Source organism: Babylonia areolata, chromosome 19 (genome assembly GCF_041734735.1).
Source record: "Babylonia areolata isolate BAREFJ2019XMU chromosome 19, ASM4173473v1, whole genome shotgun sequence".
In the NCBI taxonomy this organism is placed as follows: domain Eukaryota; kingdom Metazoa; phylum Mollusca; class Gastropoda; order Neogastropoda; family Buccinidae; genus Babylonia; species Babylonia areolata.
This window is the reverse complement of record NC_134894.1, coordinates 35,744,514-35,761,360: the sequence shown is the minus strand read 5'-3', so window position 1 is coordinate 35,761,360 and position 16,847 is coordinate 35,744,514. Positions and strand designations below refer to the sequence as shown.

The 16,847-nt window shown below is 42.8% G+C and overlaps 1 protein-coding gene across 2 annotated transcripts in view; it reads right to left on the bottom strand.

Moving 5' to 3' along the window:
- Positions 1-16,847, bottom strand: part of LOC143293662 (polycystin-1-like protein 1) — a 233,326-nt gene that overhangs the window by 165,955 nt on the left and 50,524 nt on the right. For both annotated transcript variants that reach the window (XM_076604790.1, XM_076604791.1), the window contains exons 7-10: positions 11,277-11,417; positions 7,289-7,410; positions 6,394-6,473; positions 280-450 (exon numbers count right to left, since the gene is read on the bottom strand). In XM_076604790.1, the coding sequence (XP_076460905.1) occupies positions 280-450; positions 6,394-6,473; positions 7,289-7,410; positions 11,277-11,417 (514 nt within the window). The remainder of the gene's footprint in view (positions 1-279; positions 451-6,393; positions 6,474-7,288; positions 7,411-11,276; positions 11,418-16,847) is intronic.

Here is a 16,847-nt window from a genome sequence, read left to right as displayed (position 1 = left end):
ATGATAATAAAAAGATAAATGAATAAATAATATCCAAGCAAACAAACAAAGAAACAAACAATCCAAACCTTATGCTTATGAAACGGACTGTTTCTCAATTACACCATTTTACGCTTCAAGACAAACAAAGATCGATGTTCACCACCCTAAACTCCAAAACACTCCCGACACCTTACGAGCACACACACACACACGCGCAAGAAAAGCTGTTACACTGAGCAACAGCCCAAAACGACAGAGGATTAAGACCTCCACACCATCGACAGCACCGCCACCTACCAGCCAAAGCCCACATGTGTAGGTCCCGTCAGCCGCAGGCCTCTGATTGGCTGCTGCACCAGGAGTACGGTGTGGAGGGATGGGCGGTCCCTCCACCTCCCTCCCTCCCCACCACCATATATGGTCACTTCCACAGACTGCACACCTGGTGTGGAGAACACGTGTCTCCACCTGGAGAAAAAGAAATCAAAGATCATCGTTTGTGTTGGAAAAGGGGGCAGGAGGGGTGGGGGGGCAGGGGGAAGAGATATCAGTGACGCACTCGTTGGTAGTGCCACTTGGAGGGGATGTCGCAATGCTTGTTTTCCTGGTAGCACAATACAGCCGACTGTGTTGTTCTTCCTGCCTCCATCCTCCCTCCCCCCCCCCCTACCTCCCACACCACACCCCACCCCTCGCCATCCTTTCTCTACCCCACTCCACCCAACTCCCCCCCTCCCCCCCTTCCCCTGCCATGACCAGGCACTGGTATACCAAATCTGTAATACTCTCCTGGTTGCCTGCATCCTCACATCCACTGGTCTCACCTTCCTTCCTCAGCCCCCTCCCCCCCCCCCTTCCCCTCTCTCCAGCCCTCCCTCACTCCCAGTCCAACAACACCTTCTGGAACCCTTGCCTTTGTTTACCTCCAGTGTGGTGGTTTGGGCCACAGCTTGACAACACATTTCCATTTCCTCAAGTCCCTTCCCCTCCCCCCCTCAATCCCCCCCCCTCCCCCCCCCCCCCCAACTCCCTGTTCTGCTTTCTGGGTCTGAGAGAATAAAACAATGGTCTGTCACCGATGGTCTCAATCCACTGGCTTTTTCTGCCTCCCCCCCCCACGCCCCCCCCCCAACCCCCCTGTCCTCTCCCTCCCCTGCAACACCCCACAACCTAACCTCACCTCCCTTCACCCCCCACAGCCAACCGCTTCCTCTTTTATATACCTTCCATATGTTGGTTGTTTTTGTTGGGTTTTTTTTGTTTTGTTTTTCAATACCTGCCACCTTCCCAATGCAGGTATTGTTCTGTGTAGGCATCCACTTTACAGAAGGGCCACTACGGTTGAATAGTATCCAGAGAAATTTAAACCTGGGTGGTTTTTTTGTTTGTTTTTTTGTGTTTTTTTCATAAATCATTTTCTGAACTGACATTTATCAAAATAATAATAATAATAATAATAATAATAATAATAATAATAATAATGATGATGATGATGATGATATTTATATAGCGCTGAATCTTGCGAGAGACAAATCAAAGCACTTTCGCACCAGTCATTCACACGCATGCATAACTCTAAAACTGGAGAAACTGAAGACAAGGAAGAGGCAGGCAAGGGAGGCTATCTTGGGAAGAGGTGGGCGATACTTTTGTTTTGGATAAAAGATCAACAAAGTACAGTTTAAACCCTTGCTTGCTGCCAAAGAGTATGCTCATCAGTGAGGGGCTGTCACCTTACTAAGACAGAGAACGAGCTTATAGGCACAGATGTCAGTGACCATTCTTCATTGTACTGTATTGTATTGTATTGTATTGTATTGTATTTCTCTTTTTGTCACAACAGATTTCTCTGTGTGAAATCTGGGCTGCTCTCCCCAGGGACAGTGCATCGCTACACTACAGCGCAACCCTTTTTTTTGGTATTTTTTCTTGCATGCAGTTTTATTTCTTTTTCCTATCAAAGTGCATTTTTCTACAGAATCTTGCCAGGAACAACCCTTTTGTTGCAGTGGGTTATAAGTGCATGCTGCACACGGAACCTCGGTTTATCGTCTCATCCGAATGACTAGCGTCCAGACCACCACTCAAGGTCTAATGGAGGAGGAGAAAATATCGGTGGCTGAGCTGTGATTCGAACCAGCGCGCTCAGATTCTCTCGCTTCCTAGGTGGACGCGTTACCTCCAGGCCATCACTCCACATGGGCTGCATCTGGGCTTCTTCCTTGTGGATCCCATCATATCTGTTTGGCAACACCAATTACACTGTTGAAATGTGCATACACACACACACAAAGTAGGAAATGTTGATGAAACTAATGTCTCATTGATTATCATTTCACCACTGCTCAGTGGTCCAGGGGTTGAACGTGTTCATGTTCACTTCCATGTCACTGGCACAGTGAACACTTGTTTTAGCATTGCTGCCGAATTTCTCTGTAAAATCTCTAAGTTCAAATGTTATTCCATTTCAGCTCCTAAGCTGAATGTTGACAAACTGTGTGATGGAATTCTATGAGGGTCTGTCGTGTCTGACTATGTCATCAGAAAAGCAAGTGGAGGCAACTGCTGTCCCGACTATTTTGGGCTAGAATTTGATTATTGTGAAAGTGTCTTGCCAAAGTTACATCCCCATTCTCTACATCCAAGAGAAATGTAGGACCATCAGTGTTGGTATGGTCCCCAAAGGCATAGCCCCCCCAAGGCTGTAGCACCGTGAGCCAGCACAATCTTGCCTCCAAGTCTGAGAGTCAGTCCTTCACAAAAGACAATGCTGTAAATGAATTCCCAATGCAATGGAGAAACCATTGATCATACAACTCTCCTGAGTATTCCACCTCTGGTACATGTGTCTGGAGAAAGTGATGACAGGTTATTCTGTCAACTAAGTTGCGAGAGGCTAGGGGAACACTTCTGGAAATAGTTTGAAAAAGATAATTTCATTACACAGTGATTCACTACACACACAAACACATGCATGCATGCATGCACACACGTGCACAAACTCACACTCACATACACAAACACAGGCAAACACACACACAAGGAGTCACAAAAACACACACAGACAGTCACATACACACAGACAGGCAAACAGATACACACAGGGACACAAAGACACACACACACACACACACACACACACACACACACACACTATTCAAGCAAGGGTAGGAACACATTATTCTTTGCCACATAAACTTGACATGGGAATTCCACAGGGCTCAGTTATAGCCCCTATTCTCTTTAATATTCTTATTCAGGATCTCCCAACGGCATTGTCAAATCGTGTAGTTTTAGTACAGTATGCTGATGATATATGTATGTGGATGGGTGTCAATCTAAAAAAAAGTCAACCCCACAAAGAACACAGAATTACATACGTCATTTGTATCAATCTGAAAAAACTTGTATGATGTTGTTTAATTCAGGTGGTAACCCATCTAGCATACCCATTTTTAGATTACTTGGTGACATCATTGATTATAAACAGGTGGTGAAGTTTTTTGGTGTTTATCTTACTTCAAAGCTGACATGGAACATTCACTTTGATTACATCTTAACAAAGGCAAGGAAATGTATCAATTTTATGAAAATTATAAGCCGCTTACCCTGGGGAATGGATACAAAAACATTGATTCATCTCTCCATGGCCCTTGTATGATCTAAGATAGCCTATGCACAAGAGATATTTTTCAGTGCACCTAAATATCTTTTACAAAAGATTCAAAGTGTAGATTGTAAGGCTATCAAAATTGCCCTCGGAGTGCCCTCTCATGCATCCAACCAGGAAATATACAAAACAGCCGGAATTCTTCCCTTAAATGAACATCATGAGTTAGCAACAGCAAAATTCCCTGTGAGATACACTTCAATGACAAAAAATTTCATAGCTGATGAACTGACAATAAGATCTGACATTGATTTTCCTAAAAGAGCTGAAGCCATTTCATCTCAAGAAACAGTTGCAACTTACGTTTCAAATTTGTTAAAAGAATCTGATGTTAACATGAAAGAATTAGCTGCAGAACCACATCATACTCCTGTTCCTTTTTGGGAAATGTTGAAAGCAGATTTTGATATTAGTTATTCTGAAACAAAAAAGGAAGAAAACATCAATATCACGACAAGTTCTGCCAGAATTCATATAGCAGAAAAATATCAGAACCATCTCCATATATTTACAGATGGATCTGTTCTTGATGACAAAAATGCTGGTGTGGCCTTCTATATTCCTGCCTTTAAAGTTGAAAAATCTTACTTTATTGGAAAACACCTTTCCATATTCACGGCTGAGCTAATTGCTATTATACAAGCTCTGAACTACTTAGTAAGCCATCAAATAGTTTTCCTGAAAATAGCATTCTTTGTTGATTCCAAATCAGTACTTTATGCTCTGGAATTATTTAGCCTTGAAACAAGACCTGACTTAGTTATTGAGGCAAATCATTTGGTACATTGTTTGAGGATTAAAGGGACTGAGGTCAGTTTTTGTTGGGTGCCTTCTCATGTGGGCATTCATGGCAATGAAACTGCTGATAAAGCAGCTAAAAGAGGAGCACAAGATTCAGAAAAATTGACAGAAATACATGTCCATCTTTCCGTAAAAGAGGCATACACTTTGTTAGAGAAATCAGCATGGGGTCGATTTCATAACCGATGGAAGAAAAAGTTTTTAAAACATACAGGGACATTATTCCCCGAGAATATTATTAAAGAAAAGATACCGAATCCATCAGCTTGCTATACAAGATTAGTAACTTCTACTTCCTTCCGTATAAAACTTGATGCGCTGAAGACAAAGTATAGTAAAAATGTTACATGCATCTGTGGTAAGCAGTTCAGCTTGCATCATTGTTTGTTTCACTGTCAGCAGTCACGTACCTTCTTGCCCAAGTATTTCAAAGACAATAACTATTCTGCCGATGATTTTTGGAAAATTATTTCTGATGATGTTCTTATTGTCGAACTTTCACAGGCAATTAGTTCATAGCCCTATTTCTACATTCCTTTAATGTGCTTCAGAATTGTGTTAATGATTTCTGATTATTGTTATCATTATTGAATTGTTATTGTTAATTGTAATTTGTAATTGCATGTTATGCAATTTTGGTAGTTTTCTACCTTTTCTGTTTTATTCATCCCTCTCTCGTCCCACGCCCACCCCCCACCTTCCCCCCTTTTTTTTTTTTTTTTTGTTTGTTTGTTTGGGTGTTTTTTTTGTCTGATATCACTGATAGTGAAAAGACGCTAAATTAAAGAACGAACGAACGAACGTACACGTACACACACACAAACAGAGCACAAAACACATGCATGCACAGACACATGCATACACACATATGAGCACACACACACACACACACACACACACACACACACACACATACACTAACAAACACACACCACAAAACACATGCATGCACAGATACATGCATACACACACACATGCACACACACATGCACACACACATACACACACACACAAGCACACACACACACACACACACACACACACACACACACTAACACACACACACCACAAAACACATGCATGCACAGATACACACACACACACACACACATACACACAAACACACACACACACACACACACACGCACACACTTTCGACTTCATATACAGCAGCAAAAACTCAGTGAACTCCTGATGGAGACCCAGCATACACACACAGATGCTGCTGGCAGAAGAAACCCTGCCTATCTGCAGGACGGGACACATTCAAGCTCTCACTTCAGAGGTGCCAAGAACATCACACTTCAAGGTGTGAGTGAACCTCTGCCCTTTAGGCCCCAGCCCAAACATCTTAACCACATCGCCCCACTTACCCCTCCAACCCAACCCCTCACCCTCCCACACCCCCTCCACACACACATACACCTCCCTATCCCCATCCCATGCCCCTCCAGTTGCCCACCTCCTCTCTCTAGCTCTCACCACACCCTCCCCCCCACCCCCCTCCCCAATTTCTTCTCACCCACCATCTGCCCCCATCTGTTCACCCACCTCTACTAACCTTCCCTGCCACCATCTCACCTTTTGCAATTTTGCAAGCATGACAAATAAGTGAAAGACATTTGTGTGTGTGTCTGTATTTGGTGTGTGTGTGTGTGTGTGTGTGTGTGTGAGCATGGTCGTACATGTGTGCGTGCTTGCATGTGTTTGTTGTTGTTGTTGTTGTTGTTGTGTGAGTTTAAGTTCATGCAACTGTGTATGCATGCATGCATACAGTCAAGCGTGTGTGTTTTGTGTGTGCATGTGCATGCATGTTATACTTGCACATGTATATCATGTATGTGCCTGCATCTGTGTATGCATCTGGCTTTTTTGTTGTTGTTGGCGTTGTTGTTGTTTGTTTGTTTGTTTTTTTGAGAATGATATTGAAAACAGCTTACTTGTTGGTTTTGGCAGGAAAGACTTTGCTACTGCCATCGCTGTGGTGCACTTCAATGACTTCTGCTTTGTCAGGACATCCCTTCAGAGAAAAAGACAAGTCACTGTGTCAGGAACAAAGAAGGGTAACGTCTGGTTTCAGTAGCAAATTGATATATAGATGTACAGTCGAAAAGTACGTAGCCCAGACAAAAAACAAAAAAATGAAGGAAAAAAAGTCTGTGTACATCATGATTTCTTTTTTCTTTTTTTTTTTTTTACTGCATGGTTTTCACACAAAGGCCTGTTTATGAATACATATTCAAAGAATGGAATGAATGTTGAGAATTGAATAATAATTTATAGCATAATTATGACATTGATATCATCGACATTTTGCAACTCACTCCAAGGCCATACATTATTTTTACTGTAGTGGGTGGGAATGGCAACCCCAGTTTCCATCCAGCATTCATCTCTCTCTCTCTCTCTCTCTCTCTCTCTCTCTGTATATATAAATATAAAAACATATTATATTTACATTTTAATATTATTCTTTTTCTTTATGTATCCTTGCCAGCATTTTTTTGTTATTGTTCTTTTTTCTATCATATTTATCTCTCATCATCATTAACAAATGTGTGTATATCTGTCAAAATATAAAACTCAGATAAAAAAAAAAAAGGTTTGAAAAGAAATAATGAATAACTAAAATGAAAAGAACTGAAAAAGCATGAATGAATACATCAACAAATAAGAAATGAATCAACCATGAAAAAAAAAAATAAAAAAATGAATACTCTGAATATACGGAAAAATAAATCACCAAACAATTAAACAAACGAACAAACAAAGAAACCACACACACACACACAGACAACACACACACACACACACACACACACAGATCTCACGGACCAGGATGGTGAAGACAGTTTCCTGGTTTTGAGGCACCACGGCGTGGTGATGCAGACGCGGTTCCCCCTTGGACTGCAACAGGTAGCCTTGGTCCACGTGCAGCACGCGCGTAACCCTGTCCACTGCACCCACCGTCCAGCACAGGGGGCAGGGGGTAAGGGGGGAAGAAGAAGAGGAGACTGAGTTGTTTGTTATAACGTGTCTGTGTTTCGCATCCGTTTGATATCTCATTGGAAGCCGGGCATAAGGGGGCAGGGGGGAAGAAGAAGAGGATTGAGTTGCTAACATGTTTGTGTTACACATCTGTTTGATATCTTACTGGAAGCCGGGGGTATGGGGGCAGGGAGGAAGAAGAAGAGGACTGAGTTGTTTACATGTTTGTGTTACACATCCATTTGATATCTCATTGGAAGACGTTAACATGTTTGTGTTACACATCCATTTGATATCTAATTGGAAGACGTTAACATGTTTGTGTTACACATCTGTTTGATATTTAATTGGAAGCTGGGGGTATGGGGACAGGGGGGAAGAAGAAGAGGATTGAGTTGTTAACTTGTGTGTGTTACACATCCGTTTGATATCTCATTGGAAGACATTAACATGTTTGTGTTACACATCCGTTTGATGTCTCATTGGAAGACATTAACATGTTTGTGTTACACATCCGTTTGATGTCTCATTGGAAGCCGGGCATAAGGGGACAGGGGGGAAGAAGAAGAGGATTGAGTTGTTAACATGTTTGTGTTACACATCTGTTTGATATCTCATTGGAAGCCGGGCATAACGGGACAGGGGGGAAGAAGAAGAGGATTGGGTTGTTAACTTGTTTGTGTTACACATCTGTTTGATATCTCATTGGAAGCCGGGCATAACGGGACAGGGGGGAAGAAGAAGAGGACTGAGTTGTTAACTTGTTTGTGTTACACATCCGTTTGATATCTCATTGGAAGACATTAACATGTTTGTGTTACACATCCGTTTGATGTCTCATTGGAAGCCGGGCATAAGGGGACAGGGGGGAAGAAGAAGAGGATTGAGTTGTTAACTTGTTTGTGTTACACATCCGTTTGATATCTCATTGGAAGACATTAACATGTTTGTGTTACACATCCGTTTGATGTCTCATTGGAAGCCGGGCATAAGGGGACAGGGGGGAAGAAGAAGAGGATTGAGTTGTTAACTTGTTTGTGTTACACATCCGTTTGATATCTCATTGGAAGACATTAACATGTTTGTGTTACACATCCGTTTGATGTCTCATTGGAAGCCGGGCATAAGGGGACAGGGGGGAAGAAGAAGAGGATTGAGTTGTTAACTTGTTTGTGTTACACATCCGTTTGATATCTCATTGGAAGACATTAACATGTTTGTCTTACACATCCGTTTGATATCTCATTGGAAGCTGGGGGTATGGGGACAGGGGGGAAGAGGAAGAGGACTGAGTTGTTAACATGTTTGTGTTACACATCCATTTGATATCTCATTGAAAGCCGGGGGGGGGTTGGGGACAGGGGGTAAGGGGGAAAGAAGGGGACTGAGTTGTTTATTGTAACATGTTTGTGTTATGCATTCATTTGGTATCTCATTCATTGGAATCCGGGATCTAAGGGGGTGGGGGGGGGGGGGGGGGGCGGGGAGGGGGGAAGAAAGGGACTGAGTTGTTTCTTATAACATGTTTGTGTTACACATCCGTTTGTTATCTCTGATTGGAAGCCATTGGTTGGTTGGAAGGAAAGAGATTAACTAGTGGGTTTGGGTGTGGGAAAGGACTGAGATGGTTTTTCATTTTGCATCCATTTGATGTGATATTTTATTTGAAGATTTTGGGAATAAAAAAATATATATATGACAACAAGACTAAGTATATGGAATGAGAGAATGGGGCACACACATACACACACACACACACACACACACACACACACACACACACACACATTGTATATATACACACAGACACACACACACACACACACGCGCATTGTTCACACACACACACACACATACACGCACGCACACACACACACACACACACACACACACACACGCATTGTACGTACACACACACACACACACACACATATTGTTCACACACACACACACACAAACCTACACACACACACACACACACACACACACAGAGTCAATCACCCTCTCCATCATCCTCTACATCATACAGGAGGGTCTTATCTGCCCCTGTAGCCTGCATTTCACACAACATGAAAAAAAAAAAAAAAAAAAAAAACCAACAGATTGATATTGAGCCTCAGCTTGGGCTTTGATAGACGAAACCAGGGGAGGGCATCCAAGTGCAAGTGTGGATGATCTGATGGTGGGGAGTAGGGAGGGGGAGGGGGAGGGAAGGGTGGTGGAGTCACTTTGGGCCACAGCCACCCTCCTCACCATTTCCTCCCCCCTTCCAACCCTCAAACCAATCATCCTGTGCCTTCTGAGAGGTGGGTGGGTGGGTGGAAGGGTGTGGTAGAGGTGGAGATGGTGTAAATGTGGGTGGGTGGGTGAGGTGGGGATGGTGGAGGGGTGTGTGGGTGGATGAGGTGAGGTGGGGATGGTGGAGGTGTGGGTGAGTGGATGAGGTGAGGTGGTGGATGGTGGAGGTGTGGGTGAGTGGATGAAGTGAGCTGGTGGATGGTGGAGGTGTGGGTGTGTGGGTGAGGTGAGGTGGGGAGGGTGGAGGTGTGGGTGTGTGGGTGAGGTGATGTGGGGATGGTGGAGGTGTGGGTGGGTGGGTGAGTTGGGGATGGTGGAGGTGTGGGTGAGGTGAGGTGGGGATGGTGGAGGTGTTTGTGGGTGAGGTGACGTGGGGATGGGGGAGGTGTTTGTGGGTGAGGTGACGTGGGGATGGTGGAGGTGTTTGCGGGTGAGGTGACGTGTGGATGGTGAGGTGTGGGTGGGTGAGGTGAGGTGGGGATGGTGGAGGTGTGGGTGTGTGGGTGAGGTGAGGTGGGATGGTGGAGGTGTGGGTGAGGTGAGGTGGGGATGGTGGAGGTGTGTGTGGGTGAGGTGAGGTGGGGATGGTGGAGGTGTGGGTGGGTGAGGTGAGGTGGGGATGGTGGAGGTGTGGGTGGGTGAGGTGAGGTGGGGATGGTGGAGGTGTGGGTGTGTAGGTGAGGTGGGGATGGTGGAAGGGTGGGTGGGTGGGGTGGGGATGGTGGAGGGGTGGGTGGGTGGGTGAGGTGGGTATGGTGGAGTTGTGGGTGGGTGGGTGGGGTAGGGATTGGAGGTGTGGGTGGGTGGGTGAGGTGGGGATGGTGGAGGTGTGTGTGGGTGGGTGAAGTTGATATGGTGGAGGTGTGGGTGGATGGGTGAGGTAGGGTAGGGTGGGTGATGTGTTGGGGTGTGGTGTGGTGTGATGTAGTGTGTGGTGTGATATAACACTACGCTTTTCTCAGTTGTCCACATTTCATGTGGTGTATCAGTGTGTGTAGAAAGAACTGTGATGTTTATCACCAGGAACCATTTCAATACAATTTTGTATGTGCTCAGACAACAGCTTGTAAGCAGCAAAACAAACTTTCTGGGACATTTTCCACTTGTCTAAAAAAAAAAAAAAAGTCTATATAATCAAAACCAGGAGTCTGACTGTCAAACTTCAAAACACTCTACTTCAAAGTAATTTTTTCTTCTTTTGAAAAAAAAAAAAAAAAAAAAAATTGTTATTCATGCCTTTCAGAGCAAAAATTAAAACATGCAACTTTTCAGGCATGATGTTCGTAATAATTATAAGCTGTTCGACCTGTTAAAGAGGACATCAATATACAGAATTTTTGACACGAGATGTTTACCATACAAAAATATATACTGAACAGATATGCACTTATAACATGAAAATAAAAAGCACTTTTGAATCAAGAAGTTTTCTGTACAAAAAGAAAAACACTGAACAATCAAGATATTTACAGTAAAAGAAAAGAAAAAAAAGACCATGAACAGGTGGGGTTGTTTTTTTTCTTTTTTTCTTGTTTACCTTGATTGAAGGCTGTGAAGTTGACAGTGTGTGTTCCGTTAGTGGTGAAATTCTTCCCAATCACCGGGGAGGCTGAGATGATGCGGGCACCATCGGAGAAGTGCAGGTGGAAGATGATGTCTTCCCGTTCAGCCAGTTTACCTGCATGCCAGGAAAGATAAGATTTTATTTTCAAAGATTCCAGATTGAACTTCCTTTCACCCTTGTTTCTAAGTGTGGAGGATATTACATACAAATGAACAAAAGAACATAACCAAACATAAAAAAAAAAAAAATGCAGACTGGCCTGTGTCAGCAGCAAACAAAGTTCCATGTGCAGCATGCACTTTGCATATGTGAAAGAACCTGTGACAAAAAAGAAGGGTTGTCCCTGGTTAAAAAATAAAATATAATATAATAATATAATAAAATACAATAAATAGATAAAAGAATTTTTTTTTTTTAACTTTGACAGTTGTAGACTGTATATAAAAAAAGTTTTTTAAATGTAAAAACAAGAGGGTAGAATGATGGCACTGCACTGTGGTAATTCATTTTCCCAGGATAAAGCAGCCCAAATTTCATAGACGAATCAGTCAAAACAGAAAAACAATACAATACAATACAATACAAGCACTCATTCAATTTCTTCTATCCGTTTTAGTCGGACCTTAAACCTGTTAAGTGCAAACAAATGGCATCGAAATCTGCTGAGCTTTGCAAGAAAATTCCCTGGCTGAAAACAATAGCTCCATGTATTGTAGGGTACTAATGGAAAAAAGGAGAAAAAAGGAAAAACAAGGAAAAATGCGGCTAACAATGAGTGGCCTGGGGGCGGGTGTGTGTGTGTGTGGGGGTGGGGGGTGGGGGGTGGGGGGGTTGGGGGGGGGGTGGTGATGGGTGGAGGTGTGGAGACTGTGGAAATGCTCCAGTTGATTGAAAACGTGACCATTTCAAACCCTGACACATGTGGTTCGCAGCTGCATGCGGTTCGTGCTTGGAAGTGGTCTGTATTGTTTGAATGGTGAGTAACTTTGTGCAGACTTTCAGTTGTAGGCCTTATAGATGTATACATGTGGGGCGGGGAAATGTTTGTAATTTGTCTTCATTTTGATTTTGTTGATGGTGGTGTTTGTGGTATCAATGGCAGCGATCACATGATGGTGGTGGTCGTCGTAGATAGTGTGTGTGTGTGTGTGTGTGTGTGTGTGGTGTCTCTCTCTTCCCCACCCCTTCCATTTCTTCCTTCCACCATATTGCCCCCCCACCCACCCCCCCCCCACCTCCCCCATCTGCTTTGCGAAGCTCAGATTGAGAGCACTTAGACTGAATGCCAACACAATATGGTTTGATTCAGACGTAACAACTTCTCTTTGCCCATTGTGTGGCGAAAGCCTAGAAGATGAAAATCATTTCATATTTAACTGCAAAAGATTACTGTACCCTTTTCAATACAGCTCCAGTGCAGAGAAATATTTGTTCGGCATATTGATGACAGAAAATGAAGATATGATACTTTCACTTGCAAAATATGTATCTGAGGCAATAAATATACGGAAAACATACATCATCAGTCTAAATACTCATTAATCAATCAAAAATTTGTATAGGTTTTATGGGGTGAAAAGCATAAATAAAAAGGAATGGCTATATTTGGATGGTCAATCTTGACATTGTAATCATATGGTGTGTTAATACTGATATGATGGGTTTTGATGTTCATGCATAAATGATTATTTCATGATCTATGTGTTCTTTTGTATGTGTTTGTATTGATATGATGTGTGTCGATGTTACATACGTAAATAATTATTTTATGATTTATATGTACTTTGTTTTCTGTGTACTGTCCAAACCTTGGAGACGAACGAATGAAACAAAGGCACATTACCCCTCTGACACATATACTTTAAGCTAATGACAAAGTGCCAAAGTGTCGCAAATCTCTTATTAGCTTATGTTGTTTCAAGTCTGTTTTTTTCTTTTCTGTTCCATTTATCTGTTTTGCACCATCCTGCTCTGATTAGTATCTACTATGTCACTAGAGCTTTACAGCTAATGACATTAAAAATTTCTGTGTTCAGTGTTCTCTCTCTCTCTCTCTCTCCCTCTGTCTTTCTGTGTGTGTGTGTGTGTGTGTGTGTGTGTGTGTGTGTGTGTGTGTGTGTGTGTGTGTGTCTGTCTGTCTGTCTGTCTGTCTGTCTGTCTGTCTCTCTCTCTCTCTCTCTTTCATGCAGTTACCAAATTATCAGAGGGCCCCATAATGCTCTTTCCTTGCCCCAATATTACAGACGATCTTGGCGAAAAATTCTACCGCTACAACCCTAGATCTTCCTTTTGAATCTGCAAGATAAGATGCCACTAGTATTCCTTGTGGCGCCTTCTGTACTAAACTCACCCCCCCCCCCCCCCCCCCCCCCCCCCCCCCCCCCCCCCCCCCCCCCCCCGACCTCCCTACCCACTCTTGCGACTCCCACCCTTATGCTTACTATGCATGTTACAACGTAAAGATGATGTAGCTTTTTTCCCAGCCGCTGCGTGCACATAAAAGTGCAGTCAAACATTTTTCTTCTTCTTCTTCTTCTTCTTCCTTCTTCCTCCCTGAAATCTGTGAAGACTCATTGGGGCTCCGCACTGAAGAATTATTCACCAGATTCCTCCTCCAAGTCTGTTGGTTGTATGTCAAAGCCTGCATGTTTTTGGGGGGGTTTTTTTTTGTTTTTTTTTTTTTTTGTTTTTTTTTGTTTGTTTGTTTTGGGGGGTTTTTCATGAGACAGTTTTCTCTTTCATTCTACAATGTTTGTCAGTCCATCACTGTTCGTTTCTTTGTTTGTTTTTTGTTGTTTGTTTTCCTGTTTTCCTTCTGTCTCCCTCCCTAGAACAGTTTCTTGAGGATTGTTTTCTCAAGGCATTGGCCATACCAACACTGTTTTCATTTCTTATGACAGCAGGTCTCTGTGTGGTCCAATGTTCTACTTGGTTATTTGGTGCATCAGCTAAACATTATGAATGGGTAAATATTTCTGCATCAATTTAACCTTTTCTTTCTTTGGGGGTGGGGTTGGGGGGGGGGGGGGGGGCGAGGGGGGTATTATAATATTTACACCGAAGGAAAAGTACATGTTTGAACTTTATTCAACCATTGCTCCCCTTTTGAAGTCAAATAACTGGTAGACACCTAAGTTCACATGCCAGGCAAAATCTGTCTAAATAATTACGAATAACTCTTTTTTTTCTTCTGCAGCTTTCCCATTCCTTAGAAATTTTGCAATCCTCAGCTGGACTTTGTTGATTTTTTTCCTTACAAAAGTGATACATATAAGTAACATACATGCACACAACAAAGCATGCACACACACACACACACACACACACACACACACACACACACACACCACTCACACACTACATATACACATACAAACAAACATAAATGGACAGAAATCAATAAACACAGGGAAAATATATCAATGGGGTTAAATTCTTCGGTGTGTCATTTCCGACCACAGCACTTTTGTTAGGCCAACAAGTCTACCGAAGCAAACACAAACGCTTCCTGTGGAACGGGAATTGTGAGCCAGCCGACTCTGATATGAAATCTTCAACAGACATATATATATATAGAGAGAGAGACAGAGAGAGAGAGAGAGAGAGAGAGAGAGAGAACAGCGCAGCACAGATATTGTTTGTGTAAGTATGTGAGAATGTGTACACACACATACACAAACACACACATGCGTGCGCACCCACGCACGCACGCACGCACGCACGCGCGCGCACACACACACACACACACACACACACACACACAGATAGATGGAGAGATATATACAGAGAGAGAGAGAGAAGGGGAGGGGCAAACAGACTGAAAAGGAAGGAGCAAGATCTAGTTCTGTCAATATTTTGACACAAGGAGAGAGGGGCGGGTGGAAAGAGAGAGAGAAAGGGGTTGAGGAGGGAAAGGCCGGGGTTGATGGGGTTGGGGGGAGGGAGGAAGAATTGGTGAGGGACAAACACATGGACACACACGGATGGGCTGGTAAACATCTCAAATAACATCTCACATCTCAGTAGTACCACTGCTGTGATCAGTCCAATGTGTAAACCGATCCCGCCTCGGTGTCCCCATAGCGAGGTGTACACACACACACACACACACACACAACACACACACACACACACACACATATATATATATATATATATATATATCATACATATATATATTTGACTGGTTAACAGCTTGTCTGTCTCTTTATGTCTGTCTGTCTGTCTGTCTTTCTCTCCTTTTGTCTCTCTCTCTCTGACTCTCTCCGTCCATCATTCTATTTAACTGGTTAACAGCTTGTCTGTCTGTCTCTTTATGTCTGTCTGTCTGTCTGTCTTTCTCTCCTTTTCTCTCTATCTCTGACTCCCTCCAACACAGCACTATATGGGGAAACCGGCAGATATCCACTGTATGTTAAGACTTTCGTAAAATGTGTAAAGTATTGGATTAAGTTGACAAGGCTACCGGCTTCCAGATTATGTAAGCAAGCGTATGAGATGATGCTACTGCAAGAAGAGAGAGGGAAACAAAACTGGGTTTATCAAATCCAAAAAACTAACTGAACACAGGTTTGGACTTGTTTGGATGTGTCAAGGAGTGGGTTACGAAAATGCGTTTATCTCAGAATTTAAAGATAGATTGATAGCGTGCTATAAACAAAATTGGCATGGAGAAATGGAAAGCAATGATAAATATAGCTGGTTCTTTTCTTTCAAGATAGCATTTCAGACAGAAAGATATATTTCAGTCATAACAAACGCGTGTTACAGAGTCAATCTTGCTAGATTTAGATTGAGAACAGTAGGGCTGAATGCTAATAAAAGACGGTTTGAGACAGGTGGATTAACAACATCTCCTTGTCCAATGTGTGGCGAGAGTAAAGAAGATGAGATACATTTCACGTTCAGTTGCAAAGGATACGAGGAGGTACGGGAAAACTGTACACTCTTTAAAACAGCTGCAGCAAAGAGGAAAGACCTGGTCAGTGTCTTAACATCAAATGACGAAAATATTATCCTCTCAGTTGCAAAATACGTCTCAGAGGCAGTAGATACACGGAAAAAGAAAATAAATGATCAAAACGCCTGTTAATTCAAAATATGTGCAAACATTAATGGTTTCAAAAATGATTTTTTTGAGGGTCAAAATAGAAGCAGATAGAATTAGTATTTGGATGGTCAATCTGATGATGATGATGTTGTTATTTTTGTGTGTGTAATTTGTTGGCTGTTGCTTATTGATATAACCTTTGTAATATTAGGTGCGTTAGTTTCTGTTTTTGCACTTGTTTTGTTTTGTTTTACTTTTTCAAATGATGGGATAAAACGACACTGTAACTTCCCCTGTACCCCCCTGTCACGTGGGCTGTTAAGCTAGTAAAGAGTCAAAGAGTCAAAGTGTCTGACTCCCTCCGTCTCCGGCCGCCACACACACACACACACACACACACACACACACACACACACACACACGCACACACGTACACCTGCACAGAGAGAGAGAGAGAGAGAGAGAGAGAGAGAGCACTTCATCATTAAGGCAGA